The 23,630-nt window shown below is 40.0% G+C and overlaps 1 protein-coding gene across 1 annotated transcript in view; it reads left to right on the forward strand.

The window, feature by feature from the left end:
* The window catches only part of LOC112109124 (SR-related and CTD-associated factor 4), a 73,999-nt gene extending 50,588 nt beyond the window's left edge, over nt 1-23,411 (forward strand). Inside the window, exons 14-20 of the mRNA XM_024203519.2 lie at nt 486-599; nt 1,286-1,442; nt 2,691-2,845; nt 12,321-12,486; nt 12,614-12,694; nt 12,804-12,992; nt 22,289-23,411. Coding sequence (XP_024059287.2) covers nt 486-599; nt 1,286-1,442; nt 2,691-2,845; nt 12,321-12,486; nt 12,614-12,694; nt 12,804-12,992; nt 22,289-23,124 — 1,698 coding nt within the window. The 3' untranslated portion in view covers nt 23,125-23,411. The remainder of the gene's footprint in view (nt 1-485; nt 600-1,285; nt 1,443-2,690; nt 2,846-12,320; nt 12,487-12,613; nt 12,695-12,803; nt 12,993-22,288) is intronic.
* The last annotated feature ends 219 nt before the right edge of the window (nt 23,412-23,630 follow it).

Genomic DNA, 23,630 nt, shown 5'->3' on the forward strand with positions numbered 1-23,630 from the left:
TTGAAGAGAAAACTGAAAACAGAGGTGTAGGTGGCAATTTGTAGTTTTTAGAAAAACAAAAACAGAGTGCTTATGTATTGGAGAAAAAAGTCTCCTGCAACCATTAAAAATGCCATGATCTTGGAGTTAACTTATGTATATGCTATTCTCAGCCATATTCAGGATGGAGTACTTTTCATCAGCATGTTCCCTCACATGGAATATCTACATTGTGGCATAAGCACTTGCCTCCTTGTTTACCAGGCTACATTCTCTTTAAACAGGAATTTTAGATTGATAAATATTAATGTCTGTCTTGATAGTAGATATCCTTTTAAACTAATAATAAGTATTAGATCTGTTTATGCCCTCTAACTCATCCAGAGGTCTTCCTGACATGCAAGACTGTTGTTTCAGCGTACTTCTGTTTAATAATACATTGGTTACCTTTTGTTTTACCAAGTGTAGCAGCTTAAATAATGTTGTTTCTGTACATGTTGTAACAGATGATACCGCCTAGAGGATGTGCCTATATTGTAATGGTTCACAGACAGGATGCTTACCGTGCCCTACAAAAACTGAGCCGAGGCAACTTCAAAGTCAATCAGAAATCTATAAAGGTACTACTTTGAAAACTTTTATAATAGATTCAAACAGTTTTAAAACTTACCGTAATCTTTAAATTTAATATTTTATATATAGCATGATGTTCAGTAACTTAGGTGAATGCCCTACTTAGTTTGGTTATTGGTGAGAATTTGGTATATGGAAATTGATGGAATTTGGATCCTTTCTTCTCTTCCAGGTCACTAACAAGGGTTTCTCTTAAGCTGCCAAAAGGTGCCTGTCTTAAATTCCCTTTGTCTTGTAATCATTTTGGAGAAACCCTCAAAGAAAACAGAGTACTAAATAAAGTGAAGCTGATTCAGTAGTGGCATTCTTTCTTCTGAATCAATATTAAATCAGTGACCCAATATCGTTTTAGAGAGTTCGGTGCTGTCTTCTTGAATGACACCAAAATGAAGTGCTGACCATTTGGGATCCTTTAAAATAAATCAAAATCTTATAGCATCTTTTACAAAATATATAGAAGAATTAGCCCAGACAATCTGATTAAATTCCAGTATTTATAATTGCCTTAATTTCTCCTGCAGCTCCGGTTGGACACAGTATCCTTCTGTTGCTTCCTGACCTATGTTGTGATGCTGAATGCTGTTTAATTTTAAGTGCATATTTTCTGAGTACTGAACAAAAAAGTTAAAATGCAGTTCGGCTCTGACCTTTTTTTTTTTTTTCCCCCCTTAAGATTCCCTGGGCTTTAAATAAAGGAATTAAACCAGACTATAAGCAGTATTGGGATGTAGAATTAGGTGTTACCTACGTACCGTGGGACAAAGTGAAGCCTGAAGACCTTGAAAGTTTTTGTGAAGGAGGAATGTTGGACAATGAAACTCTTAGCCCAGGTAAAATACACTGATTTTTTTAAATCATCTTCAAATGAATTATTTTGGGTTGATTTAACTAGAGCTGTGAATGGTTTGTTTCAATAGAAATCTGTTATTTACAAACATGTTAATATTGATTGTATAGAAATATTGTATTTGTCTTGACCTAAACTATACGCATAGACTTCTGTATGTGTACACGTGTACTGAAAATGCAAGTTTTGTTAAGTTTATAATAAGAAAATAGTGATAGATATCGTGGTAAACTGCTTAATGGGAATTACCAAGTTCTGGCTCAACACAAGTGCTAATGATAGCTTTCATTACTAACTGTTGTGTTTTAAGAAGTGCATAAAACAACCATGTGACCAAAACTTATTTTAAAGTTGGAAGTTATTGTGTCTGTTTTTGTGAACTGGTGATATGGAACACTAGACTATTGTTGGTTTTAACAGTTTAGCCATTGATGTGTGTGAGAAACTTCAGTGGCCGATCAGTGTTATTTCAACATTCTTCATTGTTCTATCCAATTTTTAGCTAGCTCTGGGTCATTTTTCTCCCAAATAAATGCTTTAATAAGCAAAAAAGCCAAGAATACATTAAAATGAGCGATAATATGTGAAAGCTTATTCAGAGATAATCTGGGATAGACTTCACATTTGGTTTACTCAAATTTTTTTACTTACAGTACCCTAAGTGATTTCAGGCATTTTGCATCATCTCAGCCACTATTTCAGTCTCATCTCAGTGCAGCATTTCTGTTGATAGCAAATCAACACTTGTGTTCCATCATCAAAAATGGCATTCTAAAATCTCTTGTCTTTTCTCTTGCTGTTTTATTCTTTTTTGTGTTTAATATCTGGACTGTTTCTCCAGGTATTTTTTTGCCTCATCCATCTTGCTTTTTTCTCTGCTGGTTTCTAAGGCCTTAGCTACACTTGCAGCTGTACAGCGCTGTGAGGTAAACCTGTCTTCGTACAGCTGAGTAGGGAAAAGCGCTGCAGTCTGTCCACACTGACAGCTGCCAGCGCAGTGGTGTGGCCACACTTGCAACATTTGCAACTGTGTTGGGAGCGGTGCATTATGGGCAGCTATCCCAGCATTCATGTGGCTGCAATGTGCTTTTCAAAACGGGTGGGGTGGGGTGGAGAGAGAGTGCTTTTTGGAGCATGGCTAATCTTCACATTGGCTTTACTTAGCAGCAGTCGATAGTGACTAAATATTCATACTCTTTCAACTGAACTGGCTTCTGTTTATTTCCTGTAGAGTGGAAAGGAATTTCTAAGAAATCTGAAAATGAAGTAGCTCAAAATGGAGGTGCAGAAACTACACATAATGAACCAGTGTCACCTATCCCTAAAGCATTGCCTGTTCCAATTCCTGTTCCCATACCGGCACCTATAACAGTACCTCCTCCACAGGTGAGATTGTTTATTCGTTTCTCTCCATTTGCTGCTGGATAGCTGCAACTAGAAACATATTTAAATCACAGTTCAACTTGTCAGTTCATGAATTAATCGTAGAGATGGAAGGATGGGGGAAACAGAAGTCACAGAGTATCTGAGGTAGTGTTTAGCCTTTTTTTATTCTGGTATGCCTGTCTAATAACTGGTAACCCTGGCAGTGTCTCTCACATATAATCTTCTTTTCCCACATCCAGCTTCTACCTGATACCAACTGCTTGAATCTTTTTTTACAAAAAAAAAAAAAGCAGTGCAACTTCAGCCTAGTCTCACTTCCCAGCTGAGCACACCTTAGCAAAAAGCAACTGGTCTGATCCTAGCTGCTGAACTAAGTCTCAATGATAGTTACAAAAGAACTTTAAAAATCACAGAAGATGGAGATGAGGTATATGTGACGGGTTGGATCACGGAAACCCCCTTGGGAACTGCCAACTGATGTGCCAAGACTACTACTGCCCCTGCTTTCCCTGTCAGCTCAGGACTCCAGCACTCTGTCTTGTTGAGCCAGACACATCCGTCTGCTCCAAAACCAACCCAGGGTCTGAATTATGTGCCCCAAAGCTGCAGACCTAACTGAAAGCAGCCTACAGAAGTGTTCCTGTCTTTAACACTCAGATGCCCAACTCCCAATGGGGTCTAAACTCAAATAAATCCATTTTACCCTGTATAAAGCTTATGCAGGGTAAACTCAAATTGTTTCCCCTCTATAACACTGATAGAGAGATATGCACAGCTGTTTGCCCCCTCCCCCCCCAGGTATTAATACATATTCTGGGTTAATTAATAAGTAAAAAGTGATTTTATTAAATACAGAAAGTAGGATTTAAGTGGTTCCAAGTAATAGCAGACAGAACAAAGTGAATTACCAAGCAAAATAAAATAGAACACGCAAGTCTGTCTAAGAAACTGAATACAGATAAAAACCTCACCCAGTAGAATTTGAACAAAAATTAGTGTTTTCAATACTTCACTGAGTTAGCCTTTGAGTACTTCACTAAAAGTTTAGAAAAATCTATTGTTATGGTGCAGTAATGCTGCTTCTTTGAGGAGTGTCCCTATGGGTGCTCTGCTTCAGGTGTGCATGCACTGCATGTGCCTTCAATCCGAGACTTTCATTAGCTGTGTCAATTCAGCCCGTGCATGCACCCTACACAACCTCATGCCCCACCCCAAGGCTATAGAGGGCTGCCTAGGTGAACCAACCATACTTCCTTCTCAACTGCCTTGGCCTGAGATGGAGCTTTAGTATGTCCACCTTGAGCGTGCTTTGGCTGTTTTTTTCTCCCTGATTATTTAGTTTAGTTTTTTAGTTTAGTAATTGAAAGGATTCGTTTTGTTCCTCTGTCCTCCCTCTGGAGAGATTTCCTTTCCTTGGAAGGGCATGCCAGGCTCACCAGGGTTCAAAGTGTGCTTCCCTTGCTGGGAAGCCATCCCTGTTAGTGATCCTGACAGTCACTGTAACAGTGGATGCATCCCTGTTGGGAGGGAGAGCTCCAAGGCAAATGGTCACTTCAAGAAACCAGTCTTCACATCAACCTATTGGAACTCAGGGCAGTCAGGAGTTCCTGCCTCTCATCAGGGACAAGTCAATCTGTGTCATGCAACCTACAAGTAGGAATGAGATCTCCTCTCTCTGTGCGCTAAAGCAATACAGCTTATAAAAAGGCAGCCAGTCGTGAACCTAGGGAGCAATGAACCGAGAAGAAGCAAACACAAGGAGTTTGCCTTGGAGCTCTCCTAGGGAGAGAGCACAGAGTTTTTGCCTTTCAGGCTTCCGGAAACAATAAAAACATGGTCTGAAGAGGCTCTTGATACATTACAAGGAAGAAAATATGGGTAGTAAGGTATCAACTATTGTGACCTGCGCAGGATATGTTTGGTTTTCTCCTGGAGGATAGAAGCGACTTCAACTGTATGAAGTGCAAGCCAGTCTCCTTACTGGAAGAAAAGGTTAAAGGACTGGAGGCCCAAGTAGCGATCCTGCTTTGCATCAGAGAAAATGAAGACTTCCGGAATAAAAGTCAGGATTTGGTTCTGTAGGCACAGCATTCTGAAGAATCAGAGAAGGCAGTGCAGGGGGGACTGAAGAGCAGTGAAGAAAATTGGCAGTGTGAGACCTCCAAAAGGAGGAGGGGAACTGGTATACCTCCAACACAGAGGTAAGCAACCATTTTCAAGCTCTCGGTACAGGTACCGCTGTTGAGAATGCCTTTGAGTAATCTGAGGGAATGGATCAGAAGGAGACCCCTGTTGACTGGAAGGCATGAGATACATTGTCCTAGGAATAGGGGTTCCACTACTATCCAAGTGGAGGAGAAAGGTGGTGGTGGTCAGGGACTCCCTCCTAGGGGGAATGGAGACATTCATCAGCCATCTGGACTGGGAATCCCGAGAAGTGTGCTGCTTGCCTGGAACCTGAATTCAGGATGTGACAGAGTCTGCCGAGACACATCAAGGCCTCGGACTGCTACACCTTCCCATTTATCCGCATCAGTGATACCGCCAAAAATGACCTTGAGCAGATCACTGCAGACTACTTGTCTCTGGGAAGAAGGATAAAAGAGTTTGGAGGGCAAGTGGTGTTCTCGTCCATCCTCCCTGTCAAAGGAAAAGGCCCAGGCAGGCACCATCGAAACATGGAAGTAAATGCGTGGCTACACAAATGGTGTCAGCAAGAGAGCTTTGGTTTCTCCGACAATGAGCTGATGTTTCAGGAAAGAGGATTACTGTGCTGGGATGAGCTCCATCTATCAAATACTGGGAAGAGCATCTTTGGTCATTGTCTGGCTAATCTTATAGGGAGAGCTTTAAACTAGATCTCAAAAATCTGGCCAATGCGCATCTAGGCTCAAGTAATGAAGACAAGGGGAAGGGGCTAAATTCTGGAAAAGAGATCAGAAATGACAACTGCATTAGAGGGGCAAGAAGAAAAATAGGGCAGTCTGTGAAGTATCTTGTGATGCCTGTATATCAATGCAAGGAGTATGGGAAACAAGCAGGATGAACTGAAGTCATGGTATGTGAAGAAAATTATGACTTAATTGGCATCACAGGGACTTGGTGGAACAACTCCCATGATTGGAGTACCAGCATTGGGGGATATAGCTTGTTCCAGAAGGATAAGTATGGGAAAAAAGGAGGTGGTGTTGAACTGTACATCAAGAATGTATACACTTGCTCCAAGGGCCAAGAGGAAATGAGCAGCAGTCCTACTCAGAGTATCTGGGTGAGGATAAAAAGTGAAAAGAATAGTAGTGATGTTACGGTGGGAGGTATTATGGACCACCAAATCAAGAGGAGAAAGTGGATGAGGCATTCTTCAAGCAGGTAATGAGATTAGCTAACAACATGAGCTAGTATTAATGGGGGATTTTAACTTCCCTTGTATCTGTTGGAAGACTAACAGAAAAACATGATATGTCCTGAAAGTTCTTAGCATGTATAGGGGACAACTTTCTGAATCAGAAAGTTGAGGAAACAACTAGAGGGTCATCCATTTTGGATCTGGTTTAGACCAACAGGGATGAATTAGTAATGAATGCAAAGGTGGTTGGAAACTTAGGAAGAAGTGATAATGATCTGATAGAATTCAAGATCTAATGGAAAGGAGGACATGAGAAGAGAAAAACAAGGACACTGGGCTTCAAAAAGGCAGATTTCAACCAACTCAGAGAAATAGTAGGCAAGGTCCCATGGAGAGACCAGTTAGGAAGAAAAGAAGTTGAAGAGGGCTGGCAGTTCCTTAAAGATGTAATACTAGAGCAAGGGTGGCCAAACCATGGCTCGCAAGCCACATGTAGCTCTTTTACAGTTAAAGTGCTGCTTGCGGAGGCTCCCCCCACCCCCCAATTCTTCACCTACCAGACATTGGTGGGGGGGAGCAAGGGGCCTTCTGCCCTGTGACAGGGTGGTGGGATTAGGGGCTTCCGCCCTGCAGGGCATGTCTGCCGGGGCTTGAGCTGGAGCCCCAGAAGGCGCCTCCCCACATGGCAGAAGCCCCAAGCCACGACAGGCACACCCAGCTCTCAAACTTCTGAAGATTATCATATGCGGCTTGGAGGGTCAGTAAGTTTGGCCACCCCCGTATTGGAGGCTCAACATCAAGCTATTCTGATGCAGAGGAAAAATAAGAGCACAAGAGACCAATGTGGCTGCACAAGAAGCTTTTCAGCTATCTAAAAACCAAAAAGGATGGATACAGAAAATGAAAGGAAGGGGCATGTCACTAAGGATGTATACATATAAATAGCACAAGCACATAGGGACAGAGTCAGGAAAGCCAAGTCAAGAAATAAGTTACAACTGGCAGGAAATGTTACAGACAACAAGAAGGGGTCCTACAGATGTATCAGACAAAAAAGAAAAATCAGGGATGGTGCGGGCCCGTGAAGGTGGTGTGCTGGTAACAGATAAGAAGGCAGAGCTGTTCAATGCCTACTTTGCTCCAGTCTTCACACACACAATAACTTTGCTAGTCATCCAGTCACATGTTATCATAGACAATAAAAGGGAAGAGATGCAGATTGGGATAAGTAAAGAACATGGCAGAGATCTTCTGATTAAATTGAATGAATTCAAGTCAGCAGGGCCTGATGCTATTCACCCCAGGGTCTGAAGGAATTAGCTGAAGAAATCTTGGTGCCACTGGCGATAATATTTGCAAACTCATGGATGACAGGAGATGTCCCGGAAGACTGGAGAAGGGCTAATGTAGTGCCCATCTTTTTAAAAGGGGGGAAAGGAAGAACTGGGGAACTATAGACCAGTCAGCCTGAGCTCGATACCTGGGAAGCTATTAGAGCAATGAATAAAGCATTCCATTTGCAAATACCTTGATGATGAAGGGGTGATCACTAGCAGCCAGCATGGATTTACCAAGAACAAATCATGCCAAACCAGCTTGATTTTCATCTTCGACATGGTAACTGATTTGGTGGATAGGGAGAATGCGGTGGACATAATATATCTGGAGTTCCTCAAGGCTTTTGACACAGTCCCAAATAACACTCTCATGAGTAAGCTGGAGAAATGCTGGCACTGTAGACCTACCATTAAATGGATACATAATTGGTTAAACAACTGCAAAGAGTAACCATTAATTGAATGATGCCAGATTGGAAGGAGGTCTCAAGTAGGGTTCTACAGGGATCTTTTCTGGGCCTGGTGTTATTTAGCATCTTTATTAATGACCTGGATATAGAAGCATATTGATCAAATTTACAGATGCGACAAAGATGGGGTGGTTGCAAACCCTTTGAAGGCAGAACTAAAATTCAAAGGGGTCTTGATAAATTGGAGAACTGGGCTATAAATAACAAAATAAAATTCAACAAAGACAAATGTAAGGTGCTACACTTAGGGAAGAACAGATCACAACCTCAACATGAGTCAAAAATGTGATGCTGTTGCAAAAACAGCTAATGCAATTTTGGGTTGCATTAACAGAGGCATAGCATGCAAGTCACAGGAGGAGATAGTACCACTCTATTTGGCACTAGTTAGGCCTCATCTGGAGTACTGTGTCCAATTTTGGTCACCGCTGTATAGAAAGGATGTAGAGAAACTGGAAAGGATCCAGAAGCAAGTGACAAAAATGACCAAAGAGATGGAATGCAAGCCATATGAGCAAAGGCTGAAGGAACTGGGTATGTTTAGTTTGGAAAAGAGGAGATTAAGGGGAGACATGATAGCAGTGTTATGCTATACAAAGCACATGGGATCTTTTATAGAGAAGAAGGCAAATACGCCGCATTTATTGAAAATACAACAGTTAGCATATGCTTTACACACACACTCACACTCCTGCCAGTTGATGTTTATAGTTACCAGTCTGTTGTAGCTCGAGTCAATCTAATGGCCTGTTAGATTGAGCACGAGTGTGGAGCTGGGCTGTATCGGTCGCGATCCGATGCTCCGCGGCTTTGCAGGACTGAACCCATAGTTCCATGGCAAAACACCCCAGCTTTATAGTTGTAAATTTCCATTTGAGTCCATGCATTTTTGCAATGTCATCCTGTCCTTAAGTGGTGGTAATCTTGGGGTTTTCTGCTGTTATCATTTGATGGTTATTGTCGAGCTTCCCATCGTTATCTCCTATTTGTTGTCTCGCCTTCGGGGGTGCCTGCCTCACTTCTTGAGGTCATCAATGCTGCTAACATGTTTAGCATCGGATACAATGGATGTTTTCTGATTGTTTCCTGGTCTTTCCAAGTCTCTCACTTTTTCTTGATCATCTGGACATTTGTGATGGCATCCACACCTTAACTTTTCCTGAGGCATGCATTCCTCATTCACACAAACAATCTCTTACAGAAACCTTCAAAGGTATACAGACAGCAGTATTTTATATTCAGCAGAATACATTGTAAATCAAGCCTTGCTAAATCTTATAACTAAAACAATTCACATTGGGGCTTCAGTCCCTCAACATTCCTCTAATCTCCTTAACATAGATACAATACAAGATCCTGTCTCTTACTTACTAAAACCTTAAAACAAAGAAATATATATTTAACTAGAGTGCCTAATTTGTAATACATATAGGAAACCATAGTAGACATTATAACTTATCCTGGATTGTTCTGGTCTGTCATTCCTTTCTGCTATTCAAAAAGAGTGGCTGGGCAGGATGAAATCAAGTCATAAATTAATTCTCATAGTACAATTATAAAATCCTGCTCCTTACAGCAGTCTTCAAATACTTTAAAGGCTGCCATGTGAAAGATGGAGAAAAATTGTTCTCTCTTGCCACAGAGGGCAGGACAAGAGACAATAGGTTCAAACTACAACATGGCAGATTTAGATTAAATCTCAGAAAAAGCTTCCTAACTGTAAGAACAATATGTCAACGGAACAAACTGCCCTAGGGAAGTCATGGAATCTCTTTCGCTGGAGGTTTTCAAAAAGGGGCTGGATAGCCATCAGTTTAGACCTACAACAAATCCTGCATCTTGGCAGGGGGTTAGACTAGATCAGTGGTTTTCAAACTTTTTTTTCTGGCGACCCAGTTGAAGAAAATTATTGATGCCCGTGACCCAACGGAGCTGGGGATAAGGGGTTTGGGAGAGGGCTCTGGGCTGGGGGTGCAGGCTCTGGGGTGGGGCTGGGGATGAGGGGTTTGGGGTGCAGGAGGGGGTCCGGGTTTGGGGGGTGCTCAGGGCTGGGGCAGGGGATTGGGACGTGGGCTTACCTCAGTTGGCTGTGGTGCAATGGGGATGCTAAGGCATGCTTCCTGCCTCTCCTGGCACAGCGGACTGTGCTGTGCTTTGCCCCGGAAGTGGACAGCAGCAGGTCTGGCTCCTAGGCAGAGGTGTGCTGCTCTCGCCTGCAGGCACCGCCCCTCCCTGCCCCCCAGCTCCAGAGTGCGGAGCCGGTGCTCAGGGCAGGGGCAACGTGCAGAGCCTCCCTACCTAGGAGCTGAACCTGCTGCTGGCTGCTTCCGAGGCACAGCAAGATGTCAGAACAGGTAGGGACTAGCCTGCCTTAGCTGGGCAGCACCGCCGACAGGACTTTTTAATAGCCTGGTCTGCAGGTCTGACCAGAGCCGCTGCGACACAGTGCCTTGCATTCCGTGACCCAGTACTAGGTCATGACCCGCAGTTTGAAAACCACTGGACTAGATGACCCTTGCGGTCTCTTCTAACCCTATGGTTCTGTGATTCAAATGTTCTTTTGTCAAGTTTTAAAGTACAAACTGTTTTAGTAGTTAGTGTCCACTAGTTAATAATAGTGGTATTTGGAAACTCATTGTTATGCAATGGACAACTTACCTTAGTTGAAAATTTTTTCTAAATCAATGGAGTCTAAACTTTCTTGTCTGAGTATCAAACATATTTAAAAAGGACTAGGGCTACAATCAGTACTTTGAAGCAGATTCTTTGCCTTTTTCCATTCCTTTCTAGCAGCGGCAGCTCCAGGGACCAGCGCAGCAAGTGCGTGCCTGGGGTGGCAAGCTGCTGGGGGGCGGCCTGGCGTTCGCTCCGAGGGCGGCAGTCAGGCCACCTTCGGCAGCATGCCTGCGGGAGGTCCGCCGGTCCTGCGGCTTCGGCAGCAATTCGGCGGCGGGTACGCCAAAGGCGCGGGACCGGCGGACCTCCCGCAGGCGCGCCGCCGAAGGCGGCCTGACTGCCGTGCTTGGGGCGGCAAAAAAGCTAGAGCCACCCCTGCTTTCTAGAAAGTAGATACCACCCAAAAATCCACCATTGGTCAGTAACTGCATGTAGTCTTCCAAATGACCCATTAGAGATCTTTTTAGGTCTCTCAATTAATGAGGCAGCCTTTTTAAAACTTAAATCTTCAGTATGTTTTAGTAGTATCATGGCTATTACTATTGGGAATTGGGAAAAGAAAATGCTCTCCCCTTATTACTTGGTGTAATATACTGAGAAAGTTTTGTTTCGCTTATGTTTGGGATCTAGTTTTAATAATGAAATTAATGCATTAAATTAAAACTCAACAAAGAGGACAAACCTCTATCATATGTAAACATCAGAAGTCCTTTTATTTTAATTTTCAGATAAAATACATTAACCAGATGTAATGAATGAGATGTTGATTTACACGAAAAATTCCAGTGAAAATGTCCATGTACACTAGCAGGAAATACAGAAAACTCTCATAACACCTTTATGAAAACTGACTAACGACTGTATCTAAGAAATATAACCAAAACAATACACACAGCAGGAAGGAAATGTAAATTAAAATTAACTTTATAACATTTTAAAATAGGAAATATTATGTTGAGTCATATTTCAGGCAGAGTCTACACTTAAATGAAAATAAATTCAAGTCCGCTCTGAAAAACAAAATTATATTTTAAAAAAAGTTGTTATGAGAATGGTGGGATTGGGTTGTATGTTCCTATCAATCTCCATATCAAATTTGCTTATTTTATGGCAAAAAGACATCATCTCTGATAGCTCATGCAAACTCAGCTTAGGATCTGAGAGTTGAGCTGGGTCTTCCCTTCTTGTCCAATTGCCCTGTTTCATTCATTCTCTCTGAAGCACCTGGCATTGGTCACTGTCGGAAGACAGGATGCTGTAGTAGATAGACCATTGGTCTGACCCAGTATGGTGGTTCTTATGTTCTAAGGAATACAGTTCAGTTAAATCAAGAGTTATCATGGGTCTCCAGTGCTATTAGGAGTAAAAAAATACCTACTCAGATGCGACGGAATCCGTGACCAAATCGTATCCGTATTTATAAGGTGCCATTTTTATCTAGTCACTTTTCAGAGCAGAACTGCAGTTTAATGTGATGGTGTTCTGTGTGTTCTCCAGTGTTTGAGTAAAATCACAGCCATCTGTGATCAGTTTCAGTTTTGACAGTAAATTTGTTACTTTGTCTTGTCTAACAAAGTAAGCACAGCAGACTATTTCTCACCAAATGCATGTGGTTTTGAGGCTAACTCTTCCTTCCTCCTCTGTAGGTTCCACCACATCCATCGGTTCCACCACATCCATCAGGTCCACCTGTAGTTGGTGCACTTCAGCCGCCTACTTTCACGGCTCCTTTAGGGATCCCTCCTCCTGGGTTTGGCCCACCACCACCTCCATTTTTGCGACCTGGATTCAATCCAATGCATTTGCCCCCAGGTATATTAAGTACTTCCAGAGAATATACTTTGATTTAAACTTATAACCATTAAAAGTGTCTGCACTAAAACATGATCTAAAAGTACACAGTGTTAAAATTTGTCAATTTTTGTGTTTGTTCATATAGGTTTTCTTCCTCCTGGACCGCCACCTCCTATAACCCCTCCAGTATCTGTTCCTCACACTCCAGGAATAAGCATCCCAAATTGTAAGTGTGTGTGTGTACATTGATTAAGGGGACTATAGAGAGAAGGAATTAGATGTATGCAGGAAAAATTACATCTAACTTTTCATATATTAATGTAATTGTTCCTCAGCTACTGTGGCTGGCATAAATGAAGACACTACAAAAGACTTATCTATTGGAAATCCCATTCCAACTGTGGTTTCTGGATCGAGAGGGAATGCTGAAACTAGTGATGGTTCCAAAATATTTGGGACTGTTCCACCACCTGTAGCACCTACTAACATACCTCCACCTGTCACCCAACCTATTTCACTTCTTGGTAAGTTCATTTTTTATTGTTTGCATATTTTTCAATTTATGCTCAGTTTGTTTAAGAAACAGGGTGGTGGTTGTTGGTTTTTTTTAAAGTAAACTAGGAGGTTTATGCTTCTTTCCTTGTTATCTATTTAAAATTTATGGGAAACTAAAACAGTTCAGAGCAAGCTGTGTACTGAAAGTTCTGTCTTGTTTATGTATGGCCAGTACTGGCCTTTTTATACATTTGGCTTGGTCTAGAACAAGCATTTAAACTTTAATTTTGTCTTCTGTTTCCTCATAAATGAAGACCCTATGTTGTTAATCTAATTCTAAATCTTGAATAAAGTTTGGGACTGACTGACTCAGTCTAATGTTTAGACTGTTCCAGCAAATATGTACACTCATCCAAATAAGACTTTTAATTTAGCAATTAGCTTTATGACATCCAGGTGTTTGGTCATATGGCATGATCTGTGCTCTAAGCTCGAATTTTGTGTGCATGGAGGAAATTGTACACATGCATTGAAAGAATGCTATTTTCCTGAAAATAAATTTTAAAAAATCTGAACAATTGGTATATTATTTTTGTCTACAAAAATGATAATTTTATATATATTGTCTTGACCTAGCTCTGTTGTATGCAAAAGCTTTAGTAACTGCCTGTGGTACATGATCTCTTAAGTGTTAAATCTTAATAAATATTTACATTATAGAAGAAGAGATTTGAAAACATATTAGATTTGTACATACCAAAGTTGGTTTACTTGATTATTTATTTATTTTTTAAGTACATGTGAATACATGCAGATTGTAAAGGCAATTTAGTTTTCTACGGGTATGTTAAGAATGTCTTTCACATACCCCTTACTTGTTTCTTACCAGTATGGGTCATTTTATCACATATGCACTCAAAAATCTGCTCTAATTTTCAGATTGATTATAATAAAATAAAATACTTATATTGCAGCAAACCATCTTTTAAATTTGGTTGTGGGAGTTTACAAAGAAGAGCTTGGCATGAATGATATAAAAGGATAACATTATTTAGTATAGTGTCCAGAAATTTGCTGAGTGCGTTACAGAAGTAGAAGGACGTGGACCTTACCCTGAAAAATCTCATAGTGGACATGGTGGCCAAGATATTTAAAAGTGATTAGTGATTTTTTTTGGAGGCCCCCACTTGGAAACTCAAAAATTGAGATAACTTGAAGAGACCTGATTTTCAGAAAGTGCTGAGCACACACCCTCTGAAAATGAGGCTGCTTTAAGGTGCCTCTAAGTGGACATTCAAAATCAGCGTTCACTTGTGAAAATCTAGTCCAGTGTGACAAGTGGGGGGATAACAAACTGTAGGGAAGGTGTGGCTTGAGAGAGGATGGTGGTTATAGTGATAAGATCACTTGATTATTCAGTCAGGCATGTGGACATCTTGATGTCTCGATTTTTTTTTTTTTTTTTAATAACTTGACTCAATATAAAAATGTGGGTTTTTTTAATCTGTTTGGTAATTGTACCATAATGTAACCTAGATCTTACTCAAAACAATTAAATTTATTAGAGTATTGTACTGTTTGCTGTTTGACTTTGTATATAAGGGATTTTATTTAGTGAGGTGAAAACCAACTTCATAAAGGAAAATAAATTCAAGTGACATTGTCAGCTTTTAAAAAAAATCAAAACATTTCTGAATCTTTTTAATTGCTGTGTTTACATGTGAAAGAGCTTAGAGAAATAGACTGAAAATTTTTTCTCCATTTTTATCAGTTTAACTTCATACATGGACAGTACTTGGCATACAGGAAAAACTGTGATGCTGATCTTACAGTCAGATTAGTTTATTCCAACATTCTGGATATTTACTGAGTGGGGTGGGGGGAGAAGCATTTTTTGAAAAGTGATTGTAAAAGCAGAATTTTTCAAGCAGGCTTGTTTCAAGTACTATACCTGTCCCTACTTTGCCACTACTAAAAATGATTATTTCAAGTTGATAGGTGTCCCTTTTACATTAGAGATTATATATACCAAGGAATTATGCAAGAACATGCAGATGAGACAAAAAACATCGCAGGAACAGTAGAAATAAATATATACAAAGAGATGCATGCATTTTACAAATTAAAAGTCAGAAATTAACATCCTTGTTGTATTTACTAACTGAAAATCAACTGAAATTCTCGCATCCTTAAAAAAGGAATATTCAAAGTGCATTACCCCTAGAGCAGGGGTGGCCAACCTGTGGCTCCGGAGCCACATGTGGCTCTTCAGAAGTTAATATGCGGCTCCTTGTATAGGCACCGACTCTGGGGCTGGAGCTACAGGCGCCAACATTCCAATGTGCTCACTGCTCAACCGCTGGCTCCACCCCTTCCTGCCCCCGAGCCTGAGCCTGCCATGCCCTTGCTCCTCTCCCCCCCCCGAGCCTCCTGCGTGCCACGGAACAGCTGATCTGGAGGGACGGGGGAGGCACTGATTGGGGCTGCCAGTGGGTGGGAGGCGCTGGGGGGTGGTGGGAGGGAGCTGATTGGGGTCTGCTGACGTATTTCTTTGGCAATGTACATTGGTAAATTCTGGCTCCTTCTCAGGCTCAGGTTGGCCACCCCTGCCCTAGAGGGTTGAGTTCAGTACTGCTGTGTGAGAGAACCAGACCTGGTCTCTTGTTCACTAGACTAGCAAGAGACTGGGTGGGAAGCAGAAATTGTTCTCCTTCACTTAGGATAGTAAAGTAGAGTGCCTTGCATAACTCTTCTGAATTATTATCAAAATGGGAAGGGTATTAGAAGATAATACAACAGGCTGTAAACAGTTACCTGCAATTAGCTCTCCATTGCCATGGAGAGAAGCAGGCAAGGGGCATCAAACACCTTGGACAATAGAACCTTTCATTCTTGAATATGGGGTGTAGCTATTTGGAATAGACATTGACAAATTCTACATGAAGCCCCTGTCCAGCTTCTTCTGGGCCATGAGGTGGGCCTTCAAAATTGAGAGAAGTGGGGAAGCAAATAGATGGAAAGATTTTCAAATCTTTCAAGAGCATCATGAAGGTCCATCTGAGGAACTAGGGGTGATCTGGGGTGGGGGGGTGGGAAGGAGGAGGGAAATGATCTTCAACGATGTGGACAACATAGAAGAACATATCTCAGCCAGTGGAATTTAAGGAAAGAAGATTGTTCTGACAAGATGTTCATAAAAGTCTAACCCTAATAATCTTGCCTGGGAATACTTTAAATGTAATCTGTATAAAGGCAGGGTCTTTCTTCTAATATTTTTGTAAATTAAAATGAAGCTTATTTATCTGTTTGGTTTACAAAAAACATGTATTATTGTATATAGAGTTCTAAATGGACTAATTACTGTAAGCTTCCTTATGCTGTTTTACAGTGATGTCATAGTTACGTTTTGTTCTGTCACTCCAGTCACCTATCCAGTTCACATCTGCAGTATAGTTCCCTTCTCAACAGACACAGTTTTGGTTCTGATTACCTTTACAGTCACATTGTGTCTGAATTTTATGTACAATATTAATTTCTGAAAGGACCTTTTTGTGCACTGTGAGTCTCCATAATGATTTGAACTACCTGAAGATCTTTGGTTTTAACCAAATAGTTCACCTTCAGATGCACAGATTATTTCATGTAGAAGATACAAAAAAGTAGTCTTGGAAGAAAAATTGATACACAGCCCTAATTCTAGTAGCAGTGTGTCATTGTACCACTGTGTTCAAGTGCTGATAACTCAGCTTCAAAATGAAAAAATACATTTTTTGGTGTGATGTCTACATATGAGAGCAGTTTTTTAATAATTTTAACAACCAATCACATTTAATATAATTCTCCAGTTTAAAACACCCTTGACTTTTTAGCCAATACAGTGGCTAAATATTTCCACCTTTTCAAAATATCTTTTTTTGGAATGGAACATCCAAAGCACTGTTTATTTCCCCAACATTAAGTGAAGTTTTACAACCATGTCAGGGTGGCTTTAATTCAATGGATGCTCCTGATCATATCTACTTTCATGATAGTATTCTCAATCTGAGCAAGACTGTAGAAACACAACTTCACTTTGATGTTTTTGGTCTCATCCAAACTGCTCATAACATAACTTGGGATGTGATGTCATAAGTTCTCATATGCAAAGCAGATTTTTAGATCCTGCCAGAGATTATTGATCTGCCTCCTGCAAGAAGTGGTGGTCTTGACTCACTAGGTGGTACTTTATTATTGAACAAATGCTCTAGCTTTAGTAGGCATGTCACTATTGAATATATGTTTGAGATGGATGTTAAAAGGCTCTGACCTGGCTTTTTTTATGCTAATTGAGATACTGTGTCACACTTGGTATAAGTAGAAATCTTCTGGTGACCATCAAAATTCCAACTCTGGCACTTGCATTCTACCCTAAAACAAATTTTGCTATAATCAACTTCCTGATAATATTAAATGTGTGGTGCATATCTCTTCTCTCACCATCTGCCATCCTTCTGTGAGGTAACTGCATGTTAGTGTAATCTATGTTAATAGAGAAAAATAAAGTAAAACACTCTGAGAAAAGATAACACTCTATTTTGAGCTAAATCGAAGCAGTGAATGTGTATTACAAAGTGGCAATTAGGAAAGGAAGTTTATGGGCTATTTTTAAAATTTACACTGTGCTGGTGACATAACTGTACTGCTAGACTTTTTTTGTGATAACTCATTGTTACAAAAATACAATAAACATTTTATTTTTCTCCTTAATGTAGTAGCAATACCAACTCTCAAGACAAGTGACCAAATGAGAAGTCTAGTGGAATTCATAGAATATTAGGGTTGGAAGAGACTTCAGGAGGTCATTTAGTCCAATTCCCTGCTCAAAGCAGGACCAACACCAACTAAATCATCCCAGCCAGGGCTTTGTCAAGCTGGGCCTTAAAAACCTCTAAGGATGGAGATTCCATCACCTCCCTAGGTAACCCATTCCAGTAAGGGAGGGAGAGCTCTCAAACACCATTCCTGTAATTGAACTCTACCTTAAATCAGTCACATGACATGCTTTGATTTCACTAACAAATGTTTTATAAAATCAATAACATAATTTATATATTGGTAGCCAAAGCTTGATACGATAACCAAGATTTTTAAAAAATGATGCCTAAAGTTAGGCTCTGAAGTTTGTATTTGGGCACGTAAATAAGTACCATGATTTTCAAAAGTGCTGAACATTCAGCAACTCCCATTGGCTTCTGGGGAAGCTATTGAGTGCTTGGCACTATAGAAAATCAGACCAATTATTTTGGTGCCTAAATATGGACTTACAGCCTAAATTTAGACTTTAAATCTTGGCCTGTGTTAATGGATGCGATAGAAAACTGAGAGAAACAAAACTTCTTGGTTTCAGACATGAACTCAATCTTGAAAACACAAGAAGCTATGTCAAGTGAAATTGTGCATAAAATTATAATAAAGGAAATAGTGAAGTTGGGAGGAAATGACTGTTTACATCATTTAGAAATTTTTGCCCTGCAGCACCATTTTCATGGATTTCATGACAGTATTTAACTTTCCAATTTTATGGTGAGCAGTGTTAAGATCTTATCAGAGATTTGCAATGCAAAATCTGATAGTTGTTGGAAATTAAACATTTTGAAATCTTAGCAATAGCCTCCACCTTAAACATTTGACCAGCTGATGGTCTAACAATGTCCCAGAATTTTGAATCTCAATATTTATATGTCATCCTAACAGATCTCCAGAAGAGGGTGTGTTTTGGAGCAAAAATGGATAAAGTTACACTGGACTTTGGACTGAATATTGTCCAGAGTTTGGTTTTTAAAACAAATGTAATATTTTTCAGCTACTTCAGAGTTACAAATGCTAAACCTAACAAAAGAAACATGTGGATTTGTAAAAACTGCTGGGAGGAGATGAACAGAAGTGGAATTACATTGGCCTAGAACTCTAGCTTTATCATTCATTACAAGTATATTAAAATGACTATATTAACTGTTTTAGTATATTATATCTGACAAACCCTGGACTAAAGCTGCTTATACAAAACAAGGCAATTACAGCATTTTGAGGCATAGCTCATCTATGAATGAAGTCGAGTATCACAAAAGCAGCTTTTGATACTACGTGTAACACTACTTTACTGAGGCAACATCCATGTTTCTTGTTGAAGAACATATTTCAAATACATTTTATTGCTGAGCTCTTTGTGTTGTATACTTTTAAAAGCTCCTGTCACCTTAGTATATATTGCTGGTAAAAGCTATGTAGGCCATTAATATTTTTTGTCCATATGTGTTGCATGAATGAAACCTGACTCTCACATATTCCTCATATAATAATGGCAATTAATGTCTGTTATGAGTACAAGCCATGTTCTAGCTAAGAGATGCAGAATGAAGCATGTAGTTAACCCATCTGGAGAGTTATAAATGGCTATATGTAATTTAAACCAATTATTAACAAAAAATTTACAATAAATTTGTGTAGTTAAGATGTAATTTATGGACTTTAGGCTTAGAGTAAAATTAGTCTAATGCTTGAGTCAATTCAGTAAAGAAATTCTATAGCCTAACCTTGTATGGTGCAAGGCTAAAACATCCAAGACGCTTCACTTACAGTGAAATCTATTCAACTACTCTGGGATGATGAGTTGGTCCAAGCTGGAAAGAAAGGAACTTGCTGACCGTTTTATGTTCTTACACCGTGAGAAGACTGAGGGTGGGATAGACACCACTGCATTTTCAGTGTGCGGAGGATGAGAAATTAATGAGCAACCAAGACTTCAAAAATGGAATTAATTTTTTTCTTGTCATATTAATGTTTCTAAAGTTTGTTTCAATGTACTCTCATCTGTCCTATGCCAAATATAAACCTAAGGCATCTACCTGCCTTTTTAAACTCATTACATCACAGATTTAGGTTGTTTTTTTATTTGTCACATTTATTCTCTATGCAGGAACTTTGCCTCACAATATAAACAACCAACCATAGACTACACAGAGATGCTGGTTTTATGGCTCATTACAATAATTTGTAGCACACACTACTGCCTGCTAACCCTGAATTGCGCACTTCATTTTAAGTGGTCCCAAAGAAGAGCTTAGTGAAACTCAAAAGCTTGTCCCTTCCACCAACAGAAGTTGGTCCAATAAAAGATATTACCTCACCTACTTTTGACTCTCAGGCATTCTTTGACATTTAAGAAGAATAAAATATGTAGTAGCATGTATTGACTATGTGCTGAGCATTGTACAAATATGAGAAAATGGAGTCTCATGAGCTTAGTTTGTTCATAAACCAGATCATCATAGGCACAATTACAAGAATGATATGGTGAAGAGGTTATCAACGTACCCTTCTTTGGGAGACAAAAAAAAAACACAACTCAAGCTAGCTTTTACTGGTGGATTCTTTATCAAGCATGTCACAGAATCAAACTCTGTAGTTAAAGTATCTGGTTGGAGAGGAAGGCAAGAAGATGGACGACCGTACCATGGACCAGTACAACAGCCAGCTTCTTTATCATTCCTGCAGTAGACTCTTGCTATCTAGAGCCTTTAATATCCATGCTATAAGCAAGGAAGATACCATAGTGCTAGGTGTCAGAGATGGATGACCCTAGTTCCAAGGAATTTAATCTAAATTTAGTTACCATAACTGGAAACAAGACTGTGGGTACTGTGAGATGAGAGATTGTACTTGGGAAAGCATTACACACTACTGATCATTAAACATGTCATGTTTACCTGGGGCAGGGGGAGAGGGCTAAATATAGTCAGATTCACACTGAATTGAGTTGATACTGTAGCTGAAATGGAGTTGAGGAATGTGAAACGGGGGAGAGGTCACTTGATGTGTCTTTTTCCCTCTGCTCACAACAGTGGCTTTAAAATTCAGGCCTTCTGTAGTGGTACTCTTAAGTAATTTAAAAATGTAATACATGGCTTTTGGTTAAGGTTTCTGGTTATTTGTCTCCCCTGGAAGAGCAATCTCAAAACATCTATAAGTTGCGTTGTTAGCTTTATGTTCACTTAGTCTAACTTTCCTGTGACTGTTTTTATGAATAAAATCTATTATCTTCATGATAAAAGTTTAAAAACAAAAGAATGAGACAGATTAAGATCAATTTACATGTGTTATGCTGAATGAAATCCTGCCAATATTCTGATTAAAGTTGAGTCCTGGAGGTTCCTTTCCCTTGAAGTAAAAATATTTTTGTAAAATATCTACATCAGTTTCTAGCTGTAAAGAAGTATTTTCAGACAAGCTTCTCAATGAGCAGAATACAGAAGTGACTGAAATGAGTCACAGGGCTGGGGTTGTAGATGCACTATAAAAGCTAAATAACAGGCCAGCCATGTTATCAACTGTAAACAAATGGAACTGTGCAAGATAAACTCCCACAGTACATGTTTTAAATACTTGGCTGTGACTGTTCTTGCAGTCTGCTCTCTTTTGGACTCCCAAGTACAGAGCGTATGGATGTAAAGAAGCTCAGGACTGAGCCTGCTCTAGGGGGGTGTTCTCAAGTTTTATACTTTTTCCTTATATCTGATCACAGCATTCAAATAGAGCCCAGATTTAAGAATGAAAAACAGTTGAGCGAGACTGCTATAAAGTAATTTAAAGGTTAAAATTTGGCCAACACCTGGCAGTTGCCACCTTAAACTACAAAGTAAAGTGAGTTGTATCTACTCTCACCACCTGCCCAGGTCCCCAGTTCTGGCCACACCCCCATCTCAGGAAGTTATTCTGCACCTGCTGCCCCTCCCCCATTCACTCAGACTCTCTCCCTCCTGCCTAAATTCTAATCTTAACTATTTTCAGTTGGGTATGAATTTAACTTTTCTCCTGCTACTTTAACTACACTTTGCAGGCTGGATAGTGGGGAAGGTGCTGCAGCAGTTGTGAAATATGTGGAATATAAATTGCTAGGAAGTTGGAGGTGTAGCCAGAGCAGTGCAGGGAGGTGGGGATAAACAGCCCACTTCAGTCTCTCTCCTGCACAGTAGCAGCTGCCAGGCTTTGAAAGTAGACTATGAAAAACAAAAATACTATTTAGTATTAACTATTTTTAATGCAAATGTATCAACACAATCTCTATTTAAAAAATGGTGTTTTCTTTTACAGTGTTCAGTATATAGCAGATGTGTATTTATGAGACAAACTACAAGGAGTAAATAAAATTCAAATAGTATGCAAGTAGTTCTGATTTGTCCAGACTTCCTAACCCTACTGTTTTTCATAAGCTTTAAGGGGGTAACTTTCATAAGAGACTCTGAGGTTATGGTCTTTTTATAACAGATTTACTTTTTTTGGTTTGCAGGTACTCAAGGGGTTACACCACCTGCTCCTGTGATCGGGCTACAGGCACCATCTACTGGCCTCCTTGGTGCACGGCCTGGTTTAATACCACTCCAGCGACCTCCAGGAATGCCACCACCTCATCTACAACGGTTTCCCTTGATGCCACCTCGGCACATGCCTCCCCATATGTTGCACAGAGGTCCACCTCCAGGACCAGGGAGCTTTGGAATGCCTCCACCACATGGAATGAAAAACCCTTTTCCACCACCTGGTCACTTTGTCAGGCCTGGTGGGATACCAGGAGTTGGAGGACCAGGTGGGCCTGAAGATAATAGAGATGGAAGGCAGTTTAGGAATGATAGGCAGACATTCACTCCTAATAGAGACCAGGAAAGGTTTGGAAGGAGGTCTTTTGGAAACCGGGTAGAAAATGAGCGTGAGCGCTATGGTAACCGCAACGATGATAGAGATCATGAGCGACTTGGTAATCGTGAAAGGAGAGAATGGGGAAGAAGAAGCCCTGAACGTGATAGACATAGAGACTTGGAGGAGAGAAATAGACGGTCCAGTGGACACCGAGACAGAGAGAGAGATTCTAGAGATAGGGAGTCTCGTAGAGACAAGGAAGAAAATCGAGGAAAGGAAAAACCTGAGCTGACAGACAGGGCAGATGGTGACAAAAACCATGAATCTCATAGTGGCAAAGTGGAAAATGCAGACGTTGTTTCAGAACTTAATAAAGGGGAGTCTGAACCTACAGGTGTAAAACCTGATGAAGAGTTAACATCTGAGGCTACCTCATCTGTTGAGCAAGCCGAAAAGGATACCGGCTCAGTTGTAGAGGCTCCTCGCTAGAGACTGGAATTTGTCAAAAACGTGACAGTGACATTTAATGGAGTGTAGAGCTTTAGAGTTGTACAGTACTGCTGTATTATATTTGCTTCTGCTATACCACAGCCCCTCAGTAGTTTGTGGGGAATTGTAAGCAATTTGATTGCTTCCCTTCTATTTAAAATAGTGTCAACATAACACAAAATACTGAAGATATGAATATTACCCATTTTTGCTGTAACTTTTTTAAAGTTTTGACTTTAAAAAGTTTACAAATCAGAAGTAGAAGTGCTTTCTATTTTTTTTTTTTTTTTTTTTTTTTTTTTAAAATTTTTATTTTAAAAATTTTAAAAATAAGAAGTAAAAGTGCTTTTTATTTTTTTTTTTTTTTTTTTTAATTTAAGAAAAGGTAACGGTGAAAGCTCCTCAAAACAATAGGGATGTGTTTTTAATAAACTCTATTTTCGTAACAAACTTTAACGTGTGCTATTCTTCCTACACTGCACTGAAGTGGAAAAGGATTGTTCAAC

Source organism: Terrapene carolina, unplaced genomic scaffold (assembly GCF_002925995.2).
Source record: "Terrapene carolina triunguis isolate 2854851 unplaced genomic scaffold, T_m_triunguis-2.0 Scaffold30, whole genome shotgun sequence".
In the NCBI taxonomy this organism is placed as follows: domain Eukaryota; kingdom Metazoa; phylum Chordata; order Testudines; family Emydidae; genus Terrapene; species Terrapene triunguis.